Source organism: Bubalus kerabau, chromosome 1, assembly GCF_029407905.1.
Source record: "Bubalus kerabau isolate K-KA32 ecotype Philippines breed swamp buffalo chromosome 1, PCC_UOA_SB_1v2, whole genome shotgun sequence".
NCBI classification, from domain to species: Eukaryota; Metazoa; Chordata; class Mammalia; order Artiodactyla; family Bovidae; genus Bubalus; species Bubalus kerabau.
Window position 1 is genome coordinate 185,303,074 of NC_073624.1, and position 18,146 is coordinate 185,321,219.

At 62.4% G+C, this 18,146-nt stretch overlaps 3 protein-coding genes across 4 annotated transcripts; all 3 read left to right on the forward strand.

The window, feature by feature from the left end:
• The first annotated feature begins 224 nt into the window (after positions 1 to 224).
• Positions 225 to 10,056, forward strand: MAP2K7 (mitogen-activated protein kinase kinase 7). 2 transcript variants are annotated; one of them, XM_055545695.1, is made up of 12 exons: positions 225 to 443; positions 2,315 to 2,362; positions 5,309 to 5,450; positions 5,609 to 5,675; positions 5,796 to 5,909; positions 6,012 to 6,131; positions 6,227 to 6,334; positions 6,429 to 6,608; positions 6,705 to 6,785; positions 6,909 to 7,051; positions 7,659 to 7,704; positions 7,818 to 10,056. In XM_055545695.1, the coding sequence occupies exons 1-12, from the start codon at positions 320 to 322 to the stop codon at positions 7,950 to 7,952; spliced, it is 1,308 nt and encodes a 435-aa protein (XP_055401670.1). In that variant the 5' UTR covers positions 225 to 319; the 3' UTR covers positions 7,953 to 10,056. The 2 variants fall into 2 exon arrangements, with proteins under 2 accessions (XP_055401670.1, XP_055401679.1); XM_055545704.1 differs by lacking the exon at positions 2,315 to 2,362.
• Positions 10,057 to 10,136: 80 nt separating this feature from the next.
• On the forward strand, positions 10,137 to 13,493 carry TGFBR3L (transforming growth factor beta receptor 3 like). The gene is made up of 8 exons (XM_055545711.1): positions 10,137 to 10,556; positions 11,494 to 11,630; positions 11,706 to 12,020; positions 12,215 to 12,223; positions 12,342 to 12,468; positions 12,556 to 12,714; positions 12,896 to 12,968; positions 13,431 to 13,493. Exons 1-7 carry the CDS (start codon positions 10,487 to 10,489, stop codon positions 12,961 to 12,963), a joined length of 885 nt encoding a protein of 294 aa, XP_055401686.1. The 5' UTR covers positions 10,137 to 10,486; the 3' UTR covers positions 12,964 to 12,968; positions 13,431 to 13,493.
• A 671-nt stretch (positions 13,494 to 14,164) lies between these two features.
• Positions 14,165 to 17,183, forward strand: SNAPC2 (small nuclear RNA activating complex polypeptide 2). Its single transcript, XM_055545710.1, has 5 exons — positions 14,165 to 14,577; positions 15,528 to 15,647; positions 15,799 to 15,867; positions 16,127 to 16,457; positions 16,547 to 17,183. The coding sequence occupies exons 1-5, from the start codon at positions 14,395 to 14,397 to the stop codon at positions 16,867 to 16,869; spliced, it is 1,026 nt and encodes a 341-aa protein (XP_055401685.1). The 5' UTR covers positions 14,165 to 14,394; the 3' UTR covers positions 16,870 to 17,183.
• Positions 17,184 to 18,146: the final 963 nt, after the last annotated feature.

An 18,146-nucleotide genomic window follows, 5' to 3' on the forward strand; every position in this document is an offset into this window, starting at 1 on the left:
CGCTCTTAACGGAATGGTGAGTGGGTTTTCAAACAGCGCCTCCTGCCGGAGCTCTCGGGGATTTGCACATGCGCGTCACACTGGGAGGATGTGTACGCTGCTACTCGCGAGCTCTAGGAGGCGTCATCCCTCCGCCTGGGATGAAGCACGCACGCGCGGAGGTTCGCACGCGGGAAGGGCGGGTGCGCGCCCCGGGCATGCGCCTTGCAGAGCGAGACGGCGGCTCGGCGGGGTCATCCAAGCGCAGGCGCAGTGCGGTGTTTGTCTGCCGGACTGACGGGCGGCCGGGCGGTGCGCGGCGGCGGCGGCGGCGGGGAAGATGGCGGCGTCCTCCCTGGAGCAGAAGCTGTCCCGCCTGGAAGCAAAGCTAAAGCAGGAGAACCGCGAGGCCCGGCGGAGGATCGACCTCAACCTGGATATCAGCCCCCAGCGGCCCAGGCCCAGTAAGCACGGCGGCGTGGGGGAGGGGGCGGGCGGGGCGGGGCGCGCGCCGCGGGAGGCCCCGCCCCCGCCGCCAGGCCCCGCCCCCGCTTCCGGGGCGCTCTTGCTCCTCCTCCTATCCGCCCGGCTCCCCGCTGTCGGCCCGCGGGGAGAGGGTCACGGTGACCCGGGGGGCGTGGGGCCCGTGAGCTCCCCGTCAGTCCTCACCCTGCCTCGGGGCTCCCCCTAATGGGGCCTGGGAACCTAGTTACCGGCTCCAGGGCGAGGCCCTCCATCTGATGACCCGCCCCCAATCACCGGGAACCTCGGAGCCTCTGTCACCTGCTCTAAGCCTTGGTGCGCCTACTCCATGCAACCGTGACCACATCCAGCTCCTCCGTATACGTGTACACATCCCTTTTCACCAACTGATTCCACTGTCGCCATCTCAGAGACTGTCAAGAGGTCCCCTCCCCCGCCACCTGGGTCCTGGTCAGCCGGGTTCAGCAGATGACACAAGCGCAGCTGACCTGGGGACACCTGCCGTCGCTGGACCATATATAACTGCCCCTGTGGTTGTGTCTAGTGCTCCCTTCTCCCGCTTTGGGATCTTGTCACTAGTTCAGCAGGCTCCCTCCTACCTACCTTTTTACCCACCTAAGCCAGGCTCCCTCCTCATACTCCTCGGACTAGTTTCACTGCCACCATCTTTCTGGATTCTCCAGAAATAAATACGCAGCTTCCAAGCGTGGCAACGTTGTCACCTTGAATCAAGTGACTCCCCCTTCCACACACAGCCCAGGGACACCAGTCTGAGGCTACCTGGGCATCCCAGGCTGTACACGTACCGCTACTTTGTGATCCCATGATCTCAGTGCCTGTCTCTCCGGAATCCTGACCTCTGGCGTCAAGAGCTGCCCCTCAACACCCGCACCTGGCCCGGGATCACCATGCAACATCTGGTCTGCTCATAACGTCCTACGGAACCCTTCCCCATATCCTCGAAGCTCACAGGGAGTCAGATTTTCCCCCTTCCTACTGACCTGATGAAGAGCATTCCCCACACATGCTTTCTTTTCTTTACATAACTTTTTGGCCACTTCCTGTGGTATCCAGGATCTTAGTTCCACAACCAGGGATGGAACCCGTGCCCCCTGCCTGCATTGGAAGTGCAGAATATATAAACCACTGGACCACCAGGGAAGTCCCCTCCCACACGTGCTTTCTGTGTCCCTCTTGACCCAGCAAATTCCCCTTCTTGTTAACCTCTCCGATATGAGTCTTGTGGCTTATGTAGCTCCCTGTCCGGTCATCTTGAGAGGTGGGGAAGATATCTCCTCATCTGGGTACTCCCACCTCTCCCTCGCCACCCGCCATTCTCGTGTACGGTCCACTCCCCACCCTCCCTTTTCTGCCCTTGGTCCGTGTGGGTTCCTGACTGGAGTGGGGAGGGGTCTCTAGGGTCCCAGGAAGAAGCCTGAGGCAGCAGTGCTGTGTTAGACTCTGCCTGGGGTAGGAAGCCCAGCCAGGACTGGAGGGTCCCCACCAGGCTCTTCAGTGCTGCTCCCCCTCCAGCCCCAGCGTGGATGAGACAGGCCTGGGCAGGGCCTGGGATGCCTGGTGGGGTGGCTGTCCCAGATGGGCAGGAGGCACAGGGAGGCCCACGGAGAACATGCCCCAGGGAGCCCCCTCCTGGCGCCTGTGTCTGTCAGCTCCATCCCATCCTCTCAGCCCTCCCATCTCTGTTGTTCTCTGCAGTTTGGTGCCGCGTGCCTCCCCCTTCCTCCTTGTTATGATTTGATTTTCCTTTCTTTTGGACAAATCAGTTGTTTCTGTTGTGATTTATCGTGGTGTTGTTTTTCTTTTTTTTTTTTTCTTCCTTTTCCCCATCCAGTTATTGTGATCACTCTAAGCCCTGCTCCTGCCCCGTCCCAACGAGCAGGTACCAGCCTTTTTATCATCGCTGCTTGGATCTCTGCACCATTGACCTAACCGCTGCCCCAGCCGCAGAATGCCATCCCTCCTCCCCACCCCCCTCATGCTCCGTGTGTGCGTGTGCATCCCCCATCCCACCCTCACTCTCTCCAACCACATGGTCAATGTCTGGCCCACCCGGCCAATTCCTCTGTATCCTGTCACCTCCCGCTCCTCTGTTCCTCTCGGGCTCAGGTTTGGACTCCCCACAGGAGGAAACAGACTCCCTCACCCGCCAGGAGTCTGTCGCCTGCTGAGGGGGTCCCGAGTGTCCGTGCGTGTGCCTGCAGGCGTGTGTGTGTATGTGTGTGTGTGTGTGTGTGTGTGCGCGCGCGTGTGCATGTGCATGTATGTGAGTGGAGGGAGGGAAGGTTGGGCTCCCTACCTGCTGATCCACTTCATCAGCTCAGTGGACCCATGTCACCCCCCACCCTGTGCTGAGCAGTGCTAGGCCTGGACTGAACCTATCTGTTCCAGGGGCTGGTGCTCCCCTGGGGATGGGAGGCCCTGGGGGCTGGGGGGGTCCTCTGGGCAGGAAGAAGTGGAAGAGGCCCCGTGCCTTGGAGGAAAGGCCCAGTGGAGCAGGGTCATGGATTCTGCAGGGTTGGGGGGTGGGGGGGGTCGCGATGGTTGGGAAGCCTGGGGAGAAGGTGGCATTTGAGCAAAGTCTCCTGGGAGGTGGAGGAGTACAGGAGTGGAAGTAGAGGAAACAGCCCCCCAGGGCCCAAGAGGCAGCCAGATGTGCCTGTGGGGAAGGTGGGGGGTGGGGGCGGGCTGGCCTCATTGATCCTTGTGTGTGGAATAGGACTGGGTTGGGAAGTGTGTGTGTGTGTGTATGTGTGTGTGTGTGTGTGTGTGTGTGTGTGTGTGGAAGAACATGAGGGAGAGTTGGCTCTGTTGGGGGCCCTGTGGCGTGTGTGTGTGTGTGTGTAAGAACATGAGGGAGAGTTGGCTCTATTGGGGGTCCCGTGGCGTGTTGTCTGCACGTGCTTGTGGGTTTGTGCCATGCTCTGTGTGTGTACGTGTGTGTGCTCACTGACAGCCTGGCAGGCTGCATGCTCCACCCCACCGCCCTGTGTCTTCCCTCATCCTTGCTCATTCATCCTCCTCTTTTCCCTCTCCCCTTCAGTCTCTTGCTCTCATTTGGCCTTCCTGACCTGCCGTGGGCCCGGCACCACCTGTGTGATCTCTGTTCTCAGGGCCTTTGTATATCTCCCCCGGCCTTACCCCCCTTAGCCATCCTGCACCGGCCCCTCTTAAACACCTGCCGTGCTTCAGTTTGTGGGACCGGCTGGAAGCCTCTCTCCCCCCACAAGCTGCCTTGGCCCCGGGCTCTGGGGGAGCCTTCAGAGGGCCCGGTGGACTGTGTGAGGGGTGGGGGGTGGGGGCGACAGGGCACAGAGAGGCCTGGGGAGGGGAGGGATGTGGTCCTCACCCAGGGAGCCTGCCAGGGATCCAGGGTCCAAGAGCTTGAGGGTCTTTGGGAGCCCTGGAGGGTGTCCAGCCAGAGAGGGAGGGTTTAGGACCAGACTTCTGACCATGGTAGAGCAGGGAGGGCACCGGAGGAGAGGCCTCTGGGCCAGTGGAGGGGACTGGGCTCAGCCACGTCCTCGGGCTCCCGGAGCTCTTTCATCACTCTCGCCATGCCCTCCTGGGACTGGAAGGCCAGCCTCATAGGTCTGCTCCTCGCTTTGGCTATGACCAAGATCGTAGGCCAGCAGGGCACAAAAAGTGCCTGGGTGCTAAGAGCCACACTGCATCTGTCTGTACCCATTGGCCACTGGGCCCATGCTACCAGGCGCCTGGAGAACTTGCAGGGGAGAAGCTCCGCCCCCCGCCCAGCTCCCAGCCCTCTCTCCAAGGGGAGGTGGACCTGGGGGCTGCTTGTAGCCTTCGGCCTCCCCAGCCAGGGGCTCCCTTCTGGAGGCCAAGTGCCGGGGTCTCTGAGGTTCCCGGGTTCTCTGGAGGGCCGTCCATCTTTTCCAGGGCCACTCTGGCCTCTGCTCCCACCCTGTGGCCTGCCTGGCCAGGAGGCTTCTGTCCATCAGGGGCCTGCTCTCCTGTCCCTAGCCCCTCTCCGGCCTGTCTCTGCAGCGCCTCTTCTGGGCAGCTGGGCCCCAAGTCTCAGCTCCCATCTGTCTGTCTCCCACCCCCCCCGTCCCCTAACGCCGCCTGCCCGTCCTGGGGTGCCCGCTGCCTGCCCGCTGCCTGCCTGCCTGCCTGTAGCATGCCCAAGCTGTCCGCATGCAGGCTTCTGGAAAGAACCAACCTCCCCACCTGGCCTGGCCCCTGTCCCTGGAGCCCTGCCGGCCCCTGGAGGGGCTGGGTCACCTGGCTCCCTTCACCTGAAGGACACAGGTCCAGCCTGGGCTCCTGCCCTGGCTGCATTGGCCCCACCTCTGCAGGCCAGGTCGGAGGCTCACAGAGTCTGCTGGCCAGAGGGCAGCCCTCCCTGACCCTGAAACAGAACAGGCGAGGCAGCCAGAAGCCTGGGTCCCTCACCCACTCTCTCCCCAGTTCAGCGTTGCCACTTTGTGGGGGTGGTGGCCCTGAGCCTCTTCCTGGGTAGAGTGGGGAGGAAGGGGCCCCAGGGTAGGGGCAGCCTACCTGCCTGAGATCCACTAGCAGCGTCAGGGCCTCCTTCCTCTCTCAGGGAATACTTGGGTGAACCCTCAGCCTCTGGGGACCACCCTTCCCCCACCAGCCCACTGCAAGCCCTTCCCAGTCAGGGGGGCTGGGAGAAAGCACCCCAAGAGTGGTCTAGGAGCGGGGCACTCCCTGTCCGCCAGGGCTGGGGGCTGTGCCGGCCCACCTGAGGGATACCGGGGAGGGAAGGATGGGGGCGCCAGGGCCTGCAGCTGGGGCCAGCCGGGAGCTAACCCCCTCCCCACCCCTGGTTCTCACCACCCCCCAGCCCTGCAGCTCCCACTGGCCAACGATGGGGGCAGCCGCTCACCGTCCTCCGAGAGCTCCCCGCAGCACCCCACGCCCCCCGCCCGGCCCCGCCACATGCTGGGGCTGCCTTCAACCTTGTTCACACCCCGCAGCATGGAGAGGTGAGCCACCTGGGGGATGGTCGGGAGGTCAGGGGGCGCAGGGCCAGCCTCAGGGTGGTGCTGGTGAGCTCTGTGGAACCCCCTGCGTGTTGGGGACTGGGGTCACCTCACGTTGGTCAGGACCCCCTTCCACCGGCACCCACTCCCTCTCCTTTCAGCATCGAGATTGACCAGAAGCTGCAGGAGATCATGAAACAGACGGGCTACCTGACCATCGGGGGCCAGGTAACCTAACGCACTTCCCTTGGCGGCCCCAGGGAGGGCGGGCAGGACACAGCTGGGAGATGTGGGCCGGGGGTGAGGTCAGAGGCCCGCTGGATCCCCAGCCCTGACTCTCTTTGCCAGCGCTACCAGGCAGAGATCAACGACCTGGAGAACCTGGGGGAGATGGGCAGCGGCACTTGCGGCCAGGTGTGGAAGATGCGCTTCCGGAAGACGGGGCACGTCATCGCTGTCAAGGTGAGCCCACCCCGCCCTGCCCATGGGAGCGCAACCCCCTCCATGTCCCATGGCGGCCCTGCGCCCCAGGCTCAGCGCTGAGCCCTCGGCTGTCCCGTGCAGCAAATGCGGCGCTCGGGGAATAAGGAGGAGAACAAGAGGATCCTCATGGATTTGGACGTGGTGCTCAAGAGCCACGACTGCCCCTACATTGTGCAGTGCTTCGGGACTTTCATCACCAACGTGAGACGAGGGCTTCCCCCAACCCCCCCATCTCCTCCCCCGGGCCCTGAGCCTCTCGGGTGGGCAGAGGGGTACAGCCACTGCTGTCCCTGCAGACGGACGTCTTCATCGCCATGGAGCTCATGGGCACGTGCGCGGAGAAGCTCAAGAAGCGGATGCAGGGCCCCATCCCCGAGCGGATCCTGGGCAAGATGACGGTGGCGGTGAGTGGCCTGGAGGGCGCAGGTGGGCAGGCAGGTGCCCCCCAGCCTCGGCCTCCACGTCACCGATCGGTGTCCTCCGCTGCCCACACTGCAGATTGTGAAGGCGCTCTACTACCTGAAGGAGAAGCACGGCGTGATCCACCGTGACGTCAAGCCCTCCAACATCCTGCTGGACGAGCGGGGCCAGATCAAGCTCTGTGACTTCGGCATCAGCGGCCGCCTGGTCGACTCCAAAGCCAAAACGCGGAGTGCGGGCTGTGCTGCCTACATGGCAGTAAGTAGGGGGCCCAGGGGTGCCGGTGGGAGGGGTGGTGCACCCACCCCGGCCCCAGGGCTCATCCATCACCCTCTCCCACCTCTCAACTGGCAGCCTGAGCGCATCGACCCCCCGGATCCCACCAAGCCCGACTACGACATCCGGGCCGATGTGTGGAGCCTGGGCATCTCCTTGGTGAGTTGGGGCCCCGGCTTTTGGAGGCTGGGTTTTCTCGGGGCCCGGAGGCAGGCAGTGGCAGCAGAAAGGGCAGGGCCCTGTCCTCCCTGGCCGGCCCAGCCCTGCTCGTTTCTCTCCCAGGTGGAGCTGGCGACAGGACAGTTCCCCTACAAGAACTGCAAGACAGACTTTGAGGTCCTCACCAAAGTCCTCCAAGAGGAGCCCCCGCTCCTGCCCGGACACATGGGCTTCTCGGGGGACTTCCAGTCCTTCGTCAAAGACTGGTGAGCACCCCCAGCCCTGCCCTCCAGTCTGGAAGGCAGGGCGAGGTCAGACGTGACCCTGAGCTTAGGCCACTGGGGTGGGGCGAAGGGCCCCCTGGGATGGGGGTGGGAGGCTGCAGACTGGAGCCAGAGCCCAAGCCCTAGGGGCTAAGAGTTGCATCCAGACTCAGTCACAGGGAACCCCTAGCCCTGGGGTATTTGGCAGGGTGGTCCTTGGCCTTCACCAGGGAACTGTGAATGAGCACAGGTGTCCCAGGGCTGAGAGCTCAGAGGGTCCCACACCATTGAGCAGGGTGTCCACACAGGAGCTTTTCGGGGGGAGGGTGGAGGGGTGGGGAATTGGGTGGGGGTGGGGGTGGGTGGGAAGCCCACCCATCTACCTATCCCCCCACCTACCTACTTCTCCGATGGGCGTCTCACGGTGTGTGTCAGGCTTTTGTCAGAGATAAGGAGCCTGAGTGCCAACCCTGGCCTCTCTGTCAGCACAAGGCTTGGGGGAGCCAGGAAATGGGCTCTGGCCTGCAGATCCAGCAGCCCTGACTCAGTGGAGCGGGCAGCCAGGCCCCTTTCCGGCTCTCATTTCTCTCCTTTCTCTCTCTCTCTTTAGCCTTACTAAAGATCACAGGAAGAGACCAAAGTATAATAAGCTACTTGTGAGTACCCAGGACCCCTCCCAGCCCCCATCCGAAAACCCCTGCCCCACTGGAGGCCAGGTGGCCAGGGAAGAGACACCCTGGTCCTGAGCCCCACCCCCTTGGGCCCCCAGGAACACAGCTTCATCAAGCGCTACGAGACGCTGGAAGTGGATGTGGCGTCCTGGTTCAAGGATGTCATGGCGAAGACCGAGTCACCGAGGACAAGCGGGGTCCTGAGCCAGCACCACCTGCCCTTCTTCAGGTAGCCGCACGGTGGCGGCCGGCCCGCTGGGGGACGTGGCCTCAGGCCCCCCCTTCCCTGCACAGTCCCCCAGCTGCCCACCAGGGGAGCCCTGGGACCCGGATGGCCGACGAGGGCTGAGGACAGATAGTAGGGGGCGCCGACCCACCCCCGACTCCCTGCCCACCAGCCGTGGACAGATGGGCCTACCAGGCCCCAGCCCTTTCCCGTCCTGGGATCAGCCGGCCGTACACGTCCCCCCCCGACAGACACTGTGAACGGAAGACAGCAGGCCGCGAGCAGTCTCGCTATTTATTCAGTTGTAACCTCTGGGCTGGGGCGGCCCCCAGGGGTCGGGAGAGAGCCGCCATTCCCTGCACCCTCCCATACCGCGCTGTCCCCACCGCCCCCTCCATGCACACACGCACCCTGGCTCCATCTCCCTCTCTGCCACTTCCCTCTCTACCTCTCTGGCTTTCCCCGTCTCCCCGCCTCTGCCTCTCTCCTGGCCCAGGCCCTGCCACCCCCGGTGGGACCCCTGGGTCCACTTAGGTCTCTGGCCAGTGATGAGCCAGTTGGCGGGCGCCTTTCTCCCGGCAGGCGGGCTGGACATTGTGACTGCAGCCAGACCCGGGCTGGTCTCTCTCTCTCTCTCTTTGATCTCAGGGGGTCCTTTTTGGAGTTTATTGTATTTTATTGTACTTGGTGGGGTGTTTGGGGGTGGGGGGAGAAGAAGAGCTTGTTCTCATGGGCTTTGTTGGTACCTTCAGAAACTTTTACCAAAGTCGTGTTTAGCTGCTTGTGGCGGCAGCCCCCCGAACCGCCTATGGGTACTGGGGGGCTGGGCTGGGGGCTGAGCCGTGGGGGCTCAAGCTACCACCCGGGAGAGACTAGTCCCAAAGGTGGGCTCTGGGGGTAGGGGGTTGCTCCTCCCTCAGGGCTGGAGACTGGCCAAGCTTGCAGGGGTGAGCGGAGGACCTCAGGGGGTATGGAGGAAGCCCAAGGGGCCGTGGCCACACAGGGTGGCCTTCAGGGACAGTAGGCGCGGGGCGTGGTGGAAGGCAGCCGGCGCTGGTGTGGCAGGGAGGTGGTGGAGGGAACGGGTGACAGGAGGGGGTCCATGGGGCCCCGGGAGGCAGGGATGAGGGTGCACGGATTGGATGCGGGGGTTTGAGGATGTGTTGACAGGGACAGAGGTGGGAGCAGGCCAAGGGCTGGGCGTGTGCAGGCAGTCACGCCCTCGTAGTGGCCCACGAGTGCCCCTCGACTCACCCGGAGCTGGCCAGTCCCCAGCCCACCCTGAGGCCCTGGCGTCCATGGGGCCCTGGGCAGCAAGCAGCCAGAGCAGGAGGGACTGTGTTTCCTTGTTGTTGGCGATGCATGCGAATCAAGTGGACAGTAGAACAAAATAACGTTAACAGGAAAAAAAAAAAAAAGGAAAAAACAAAACCCCAGAAAAACCACAAAAATCAACCAACACCAAAGGTGAGGAACCTCGCTGGATGTAGCTGAAGCAATCTAGACTAGGCATCACTGTACCTCCATTTATCTCACCGAATCTAGTTACTACTAGGATAGTCCAAAACGCCGCATGTTTAAAAAGTACTCAAAGTCATCTTTGTCCCCCGCCCCAGGGGGTGGCCACCTTTTCTTGCTCCAGTCCCCTTTGTGAGGGGATAGGGGTAGGGTGTGGGGCCAGTAGGCATGGCCTCCGCCCTCCCTTGCCAGGGGCCTTTCTGGGTAGCCAGGAAGGTTGCGTGGCCAGCCCCAAGGCCCGCACAGGCCTGAGGCCAGCTGCCTGGGTTTAACTTTTATTTAACTTTATTTTCTGTTTTGTGTGTGAGTGTCCACCCGTGTCCCCCCCTCCCCTTCAGTGTTAAATGGGAGCCTCTCCTTCCCTCCTCCCTCTCCCATGTCTCTCTTCCCCCGCCCCCCAGTCACCAGCCACCAGCCACCCCCTCTCAACCAGGCAGAGGGCAGAGTGGGCAGCCAGGGGCCTGGGGCGGCCTGGCCTAGCCCATCGGCCCACCACCCCTTCTCAGGCCGCCAGTATTGCCCCATCCCTTTTTAAAACAAAATGCCCTCGTTTGTAAATCCTTAGACGCTTGAGAATAAAACCCCTCCCTTTTCTTCCACTGAGTCTGTGGTGTGTGTCCTGAGCCTGGCAGCAAGATGGGAAAAGGGGAAGGGGTCCTGAGGCCTGACCTTGGAAGTGGGGGGCTGGGGGCCATCTAAGTGGAAGAGGCCCATGTAGTGAGGGGAGGCAGGGCTGGGGACCGGAGGGGTAGTTTGTAGTGACTTGCCGCATATTTAATGGCCAGTGTGTGGGACCTCCCCCTAATCTGATAGCCACAGGTCCGGTGGGAGAGCCCTTAATCCCTGGCAGGCCTTGGGCGCCAGCTCTGATGTCGACCCAACAGTCTGCCGCCCCCGCTCCTTGCCTCCGGAAGTGGCCACCCAGCCAAGGACAGGGCCGCCTGCCCACCTCCTGGGTGTGGGTGCTGCCTGGCTGGTGCCTCTGCCACCAGCCCTGTACGCTGTCACCTCAGCCAGGCCAGCATGCTGGGCACTGTGCTCCTGCTCCTGGCCCTGCTCCCGGGGACCACCACTTTGCCCAGCGAGCCAGCTGGTATGTACAGGCAAGGGGACATGGCCCAGCACACCCCCATTCCTGTGCTGCCTTATCTCAATGCAGCCTCTCATCTACCCTGCCTGGGGGAATGGGAGTGGGTGGGTGGAAGGTGGGGTCTCCCCCACCCTCCATTCCAGGTTGTCTTGGATCCCCAACTTCAAAGTCCCCAGCAGCCATGGTGAGGCCAAGGGCTGTGGGAGGGGCGTGGTCTGCACAAATGATCTTAGGCACGGTGCACGTTTAGACAACATCCTTTGAGAACACAGTTGAGTGCCTCCTGAAGGCAGATGGGGGTAGCAGGGTGATCACACACCCCAGTAGGGGCTCCCCAGTGCCTATTCCCTTTGCTGGTGTTGCCCTCAGTCCAGAAGTAAGGAACCAGACATGGGGAAAAGCCCCAGACCCTGGTGGCCAGGCTGGGCTTCCATGGTGCAGAAACGGCTGGAGGAAGACCACCTTGCTGTTCTCCCCAACTCGTAGAAAGGAAAGGGTGGGGTCAGCATCGTCCCCCTTAGACGGCTGGCCCTGCTATGACCCCAAAGCAGTCCCTGGTCCTGGGTGGGTGGGGGTAGGGAAGGACCTTTGCGCTCAACCAGACCATCCACTGCCAGGCGCCCCTCAGCTCCCCTTCCCCGCCAGGGATCCTTTGCCCACTGCAGGTGGAGAAGACGGGGTCTGGGAAAAGGGGCGCCTCCCCAGGAAGGTGCAGCTTTGCGTCCAGGCTCAGGGGCTGGGCTGGAACGTCCTGGGGGTCTCCAGGGGGTACATCACGGCAGCTTTATGGCTGAGGGCATGAGGCACAGAGCCGAGCGCAGGTGAATCCTCCACAACTGCATCCGTCTTCCAAGGAAGGCAGGGGAGGCGGGGAGGTTGGCTGGGGGGACCAAGAGACAGCGCGTCCTCCCTGTCTTGTGCTGCCCTTTCTCCCCGCCAGAGCCCCCGTTCTCTGCGGCGCCCGGGCCCTGGCTGCGCCGACCCCTTTTCAATCTGGAGCTGTCGGACGCGGAGGACGTCTTCCCGCGCCGTGCGGGGCCGCTCGAGGTCCCAGCGGACAGCCGCGTGTTTGTGCAGGTAGACGCGGGACGCATGGAGGCCGGGTGAGGGCCGGTGGGGGCTGCCGATCCTGACGGCGACCCCGCCCCCCAGGCAGCCCTGGCCCGTCCCTCCCCACGCTGGGGCCTGGCCCTGCACCGCTGCTCCGTAACACCGTCCTCGCGCCCGGCCCTGGGCCCCGCCCTGGCGCTGCTGCGCGGGGGCTGCTCCGCCGACTCCTCGGTCACCTTCCCGCCACCGCGGCCGCTCCTCGGTGCCGCCGGTCCTGCGCGTTTCAGCTTCCGCCTGCGCCCTGTCTTCAACGCCTCTGTGCAGTTCCTGCACTGCCAATTGAGTCGCTGCCGCCGCCGCCGCCTCCGCCAAGCCCGCTGGACGCCTGCGCCTTTGACGCTGCCTCCACTGTGGCCGGTGCGCGGGCGCAGGAGCGCAGGGCTCCCGGGCCCATCAGGGGTCGGGCGAGTGCCTCTGACATCCGAGGGACAAACTCCTGAGGGTTTGGGCATCTGGGCGCTTTTGGACCTGGGGGCGGTGGTATCTCGAAACTGGGAGTAGGTACTGGGTCTCAGGCTGGGGTTGGGGGCAGAGACGTCCGAAGGGGCCAGATTTCCAGGGTTCTAGTGATGCGATCCCTGGTTGCAACAGAGTGCTAGACACTTAGATCTGTCTGCGGCCCAGTCCGTGGAGTCCGGCCCCTGACATTCCCGTCTCTTCTGCCCCCTCTCCTTGCAGTGTCTGCCTCAGGATGAGGCGTGCGCAGGTGCCGGCAGTGGCAGCGATGAGAGTCTGGGTGCTGACAGCCCCCACCTGCACACACTGACGCAGCCCATCGTGGTGACCGTGCCACGGCTGCCCCCCAGTGAGCGGGGGGATCTCTGGGGTCCAGAAGAGGGGTGGGGAGGACATTTGAGGCCTGATCCCAGTCTTAGCGTTGTACTTCTCACAGGGCTACCCAAGGGCTTCCCCGGCAGAGCTGTGCGCCCCGAGTCTCCCGCGCCGGCCCCGGAGGCCCTGGAGCCCGCGCCGGTGGTAGCGCTAGTGTTGGCCGCTTTCGTGCTGGGCGCCGCTGTGGCCGCCGGCCTCAGCCTCGTGTGCGCGCACTCAGGTACCAATCTCCACCCTCCGGGATCTCCGCCTGGCCCCCAGTCTATTCCAGCGCGTCGGCCTGCTCAGCCCTGAACATCCCTAGACCGGCCTCCGCTACGCCCGCAGCAGCCTCCAGGGGTCGCCCTAGCTCCGGCCCTGCGCACGGCAACCCCTATTTCTCAGCTTCCTCTCTTCTCCAGTGCCCCAACTCCCCGGTCAGCCCCCGAGAGTCTCGCCCAGCAGCCCCCCGCCCAGGAGGCCCCAGTGAGGCAGGTAAGTGTTAGGGCGCAGGAAGGAGGGGGAGTGTAACGTGGGGCCGTTTAGCACAGATGGAGGAGGGAGGGGATGATAATGATCATAGCCCGTTCTTTCTGCCAGGCGGAGTTCCAAATGATTAACGCATATTAATCCTTGTAACAACTTTCTACTATAATCTCCATATTAGAAGGAAAATGAGGCACTCTCTGAAATGGACTTGCCAAAGGTCACAAAAATTTAGTGGAACTGGGATTCGAACTCAGGTAGTGGGTGACCCGTAGCCGACTGCGGGTTTAGTGTCATAAGAAAGGTTCTCAACACCTCACACAAGCACTAGGCAAAGAGATTTCGGGTTTCAGACTTAGCATCCACTCTCACCCAGCCATGCAGACTGATGGGGCGGCCGGCGATGGGTTGAGAAGAGGGTGACCAGCCTTAGTGTCCTCTCCCCACTCAGCCTGAGTCGCCTCTTTCCAGAGATGACGCGCCCCCAGCAAGGTCCGAAGACAAACCAGCCACGGCCTCGTATCAGGCCCGCCTCGGGGGACTACGATACTCGATGAGACTACGATCGCTGCGCCCCGCCCTCCTTGCTTCTCCCACCCTCCCACCTGGGCCCAAAATAAACTTCTGGTCTGGACTGCGGCTTTCTGAAGTCCGCGCGTGCGCGTGGAGCGGGGGTGGGGATTCCGGGCCGGAAGAGGTTCAGATTGGAGGGGTGGGGCTTTGAGACGGGGCTCACACGCCCTTATACACGTGTGCAGATACCGCCCCCGGGCATTTTATCCCTAACAAAAGGGAACATCCAATCCCACCAGCTTAAATAGCCTCGTCTCCTCCTCCAAACCTGCCAGCTCACCGGCCTTCTCAAAGTCTCTCCGCGCTCCACTCCCACCGCTCGGACCCTGCCCTTGCTAAGACCTCGAGCTCAAGTCTCTGCTCCAAGCTCCTCTCCGTCTTGCCTTAAGGTCCTTAAATCCCTCCTGCCTGACCTCACCCTCCTCAGAGCATAGACAAAGGCGGGGTTTTAGCTCCATTTTACGGCTGAGGAAACAGGCTCGGCAAGGCCACATCACTTAAATCACCAATCTGGGCTATCCGACCCCACCCACAGCTGAGGTTCTTGGCTACAAAGCACATAACAGGAGTTTCACACGACTTATTCCTGGAATGGAGGGAAGGGATGAGATCTAAAGTCTCGGCTCTAGTTCACGAATGAGACAGAATGCGGGCGGTGGGGTCTCGTTCGCCTTAGCTTCAGTTAGATACCAGTCCCCATCGCTTTCGGGGTAGGCAGTTCCCTACGGCCTGCAAACGCAGAGCCACGCCCCCATCCAAGTCTGCTTCCGCGCGGGGTCTTTTGGACCCAGAGGCCGCCGTAACCCCGCCCACCAAGGAAACACTCCGGAACGACGCCGACGCCCTCACCCGCCTCACCGGCATGAAGCCACCGCAGCGGCGGCGAGCGATCCCGAGGCGCTATCTGGTGGAGGTGACTGGCCCCGCGGCCTGGAGAGCCAGCGAGAAGCGGCAGCTGTTACGACTACTGCAGGCGCGACAAGGCCAACCAGAGCTGGACGCCGCCGAGCTGGCCCGAGAGTTACCGGGCCGAAGCAATACGGAGGTAAGAGTCCCGAGATGGGAGCAAGGCTGGAGGCGGGGCTAGGATGTGTCCGGGGCTGGCATAGGGGCGGGGCCTGAGGGTGGGCTGAACGAAAGTGAGGCTTGGGGGCGGGGCCTTGAAGTGGGCCGGTCGAGGGTGAGGCGGGGACAAGGCCGAGGTTGAGAAACCGGAAGAACGCCGGAGAAGGCGGGACTAGTGCAAGGCTGGGCCTTGTGTGGCTGCGAGAAGCTGAGGGCGGGGTGAGGGCGGGACAGAGCGAGTCGAGGGGCGGGGCGAGGAGGAGGCCGTGTCGCCGAAGTCTGAGAGGCGGAGCGAAGGCAAAATTTAGGGGCGGGGCGAGCTCCGAGTTTGAAAGAAGGCCCCAGAATGGGTCTTCGCTGTTGGCTCAAATGGTGAAGAAATCTGCCTGCAATGCAGACGATACCGATTCGATCCCTGGGTCGGGAAGATCCCCTGGAGAAGGGAATGGCTACCCACTCTAGTATTCTTGCCCGGAGAACTCCATGGACAGAGGAGCCTTAAGGGCTGCAGTCCATAGGGTCGCTAAGAGTCGGCAACGACTGAGCGACGAACACTTTCCTTCACTTCCCAGAATGGGTGGCAGGTCGCAGCGGGACTGGACGGGAATGAATGAAGTTGAAATGAGAGTCAGGAAGTGAGAGTCAGGGAAATAGAGCGGAGTGGAAGAAGCGGGTAGGTGACTAGGATAGTACTTAACCATGGGTGTGGGCTGTGGCTGCGGGGAGGAGCCAGAACCGTCCAGGGCCTTATATCTTTGTCAGGTAGCTGGTCATGCCTAGGGCCTTGGCCCGAGAACCCTGGGCACAGTCCCTATGACCCTCAACCCCTGGCCAGTGGGAGGCTAGGGAGCAGTGGCTAGCCCTGGAACAGGCAGGACTGCCTAGCCCTGGGCTTCTAGAAGGTCCATTTGGCCTCTTCTTACTTCGCAGATCCAGGACTTTCTCCAGCAGCTCAAGGGCCGAGTGGCCCGGGAGGCCATTCAGAGGATACATCCAGGTGGCCCAAAGGGACCAAGGCGCTGGGAAACACAGACCCCAGCTCCCATCGAGGTGAGATGGGGCAAGGTTCCCCAGGGCTGGCCCCTGGGGAATGAGGTGGGAGTTCCGGGGGATAATCTGGACAGGGAAGCTCCAGGGAGGGGTAGGGTATGGGGGACTCCTGAGGATTGATCCTTAAGTATCTTCTGCTTGTTCCACCCAGGTGTGGATGGATCTGGCTGAGAAGATAACAGGCCCACTGGAGGAGGCGCTTACTGTGGCTTTCTCACAGGTACAGCCATCCCCCCCAGGCAGAATGGGGGTGTCCCGGAGGACAGGATCATATATATGAGTCTACGCTGGACCTGGATCCCTTCCCTTTGCCAGCTCTGTGATTCTGGCCTGTTACTGGTCACCCTAGCCTCCATGTCCACCCTCTCAGCCTTCCTCAGGGTGGGAGGGAGGATTTGAAGGTTGTCTCCTGCTGGGCAGGGGAGCAACCCACGGGGACACTTATGCCCTTCCTTCCCTGATCTTTCTCTGCCTGCCAGGTGCTCGCCATCGCTGCCACGGAGCCCGTCAGCCTCCTGCACTCAGTGCCCTCCAAGCCCACGCAGGCTTGTGGAAAGCCACTGCTCCTCAGCACCCCTGGAGGACAGGAGGACCTGGGTCCTGAGGCTTCCAGCCCCGTCCCCGAGGCCCCCAGAGGGCGTGAGGTTCCTGGCTCTGCTCCCAAGACGCCAGGCCCTGCTCCTGAGGCATCCTCCGAGTCCCTGGCTGGCCAGTCTGCTGAGAGAGACTTTTCTGTGGACTTCGAAAAGATCTACACGTACCTATCATCCGTCTTCCGCGGTGGCCAGGGCCCTGAGCTTTCCGCAGCTGGTGAGGAGGGCGGGGCCGGCACTCTGGGGGTGGGTTCTTTGGTGGCCAGCACCCCCCTCCCGACTCATCCCCTTTCCATCCCTCACCAGAGTCCGCTGTGGTCCTTGACCTGCTCATGGCGCTTCCTGAGGAGTTGTCCCGTCTGCCCTGCGCCACCCTGGTTCAACACATGTCGGGTATGTACCGACATCTGACGGCCCCCCAGCGCGACCTTGCCAGTGGGGGCCTGGCGTCGGGAACTGAGGATAGCGGGGCAGGTTCCAGGGGTCAGGAGGAGACTGGCCAGGCCAGCCCTCAGGCCCCTGAGAATGCTGGCTCCAGCCAGCCCATATCCTCTTGGCAAGCGGCTGGGGTGTGCCCCCTGAACCCGTTCCTGGTACCCTTGGAGCTTCTGGGCCAGGTGGCAAGGTAGAGGCCTGGCAGGCAGGGGACACGCCAGACCTCGGTGAGCCCCCAGACTCTCAATCCTGCTTGGTCTGGCCCTGGATTGTCATGAGGATCTTGCCACGCTGGAAGGTCCCTGAGCCAATGTGCAGTGGCCTTAACATGCTTGATACAGTGGGGGTCTCATAGACGAAGCCCAGTTGTACAAGGAGGGGTTCAGCCATAGAACTGGCTGGGCTAACACCGCTGTCAAATATTTCCCCCACTGGTTCTTCATCCCTTCCAAAGCCCAGTATCCCGTGTCCTGTAACGGTAAATAAAGTTCTTGTCAACCCCCCTGAATGACTCTCTTTCTCCTGTGAGTTAGAGGTGGGAGAGGGCTCAAAATGCTGGAGGGAAAATCTGAGCTAGAGAACCATAGCTTAGAGTTCCTGGGGTCTGAGCGGGGTATGCCAAGCAGGAGGGTGCGGTGGGCAGTGAAGCAACCCTTGGTGATTGTTTGGAGGGTCTTGGTCTGAGCCTGACTGAGGTGGGGGAGTCAGGTCCCCGGCTAGGGGAGGGTGAGGGGTGGGCTGCCCATGTGTCAGGAAGTTGGAGGGAGGGGAGTGAGTCCCTGAGGTGGCCTTGGGGAGGGAGGGAGAGCTGGAGGGGGAGCAGAGGAGCAGAGAAGAGAGCAGAGCTGGGTAGAGGGTGGGGCTGGGCTCCCAGCTGCTGTCAAAAGCCTCATGTTCCCAGGGGTGCTCTTGGGCCTCTCTCCCTGCTCGGCCCCCTCCATCAGCCTCCCTGAAGGTGTGGAGGCAGGGACAGGCTGGTTTGGGCTGGGCGGGGGCACCAGGTGTCCTCCCACAGTACCGCCTTCCCCAGATCTCACCAGTCCTCTAAGAGCTGGCGAAATTTCTGTTCACGGAGCCTGTGCATTCACACAACCTTCCTTTTATAGCAACACTCAGTTTCTCCCCACGCACACTGCACACGGCTCCCCCGGGGCGCACAACACTTCTCCCAGGCGGGTGGTGGAACGGAGCCAGCCCACTCCGTGACCACGGCCCCACCACACCAGAAGACCTGAGGTTTCTGAAGTTGATGGTGGGATGGAGGGATCAGGTCAGAGTGGTCTGGGGCTGCAGGTATGGTCACAGTGCCAGGAGGCCACGTCAGGTCTCGGAGACAACCTCCAGGGCTGGCTGAGGGTGCCCCATCCCAGCTCCCTACCAGGCTAAGTCGCCCCAAGTTAAGGGAAGGAAGGGTGGTCCTGGCTCTTTCTAGAATGGGGGGAGTTAGAGACTGTTAGCCTCAGTTCCCCAG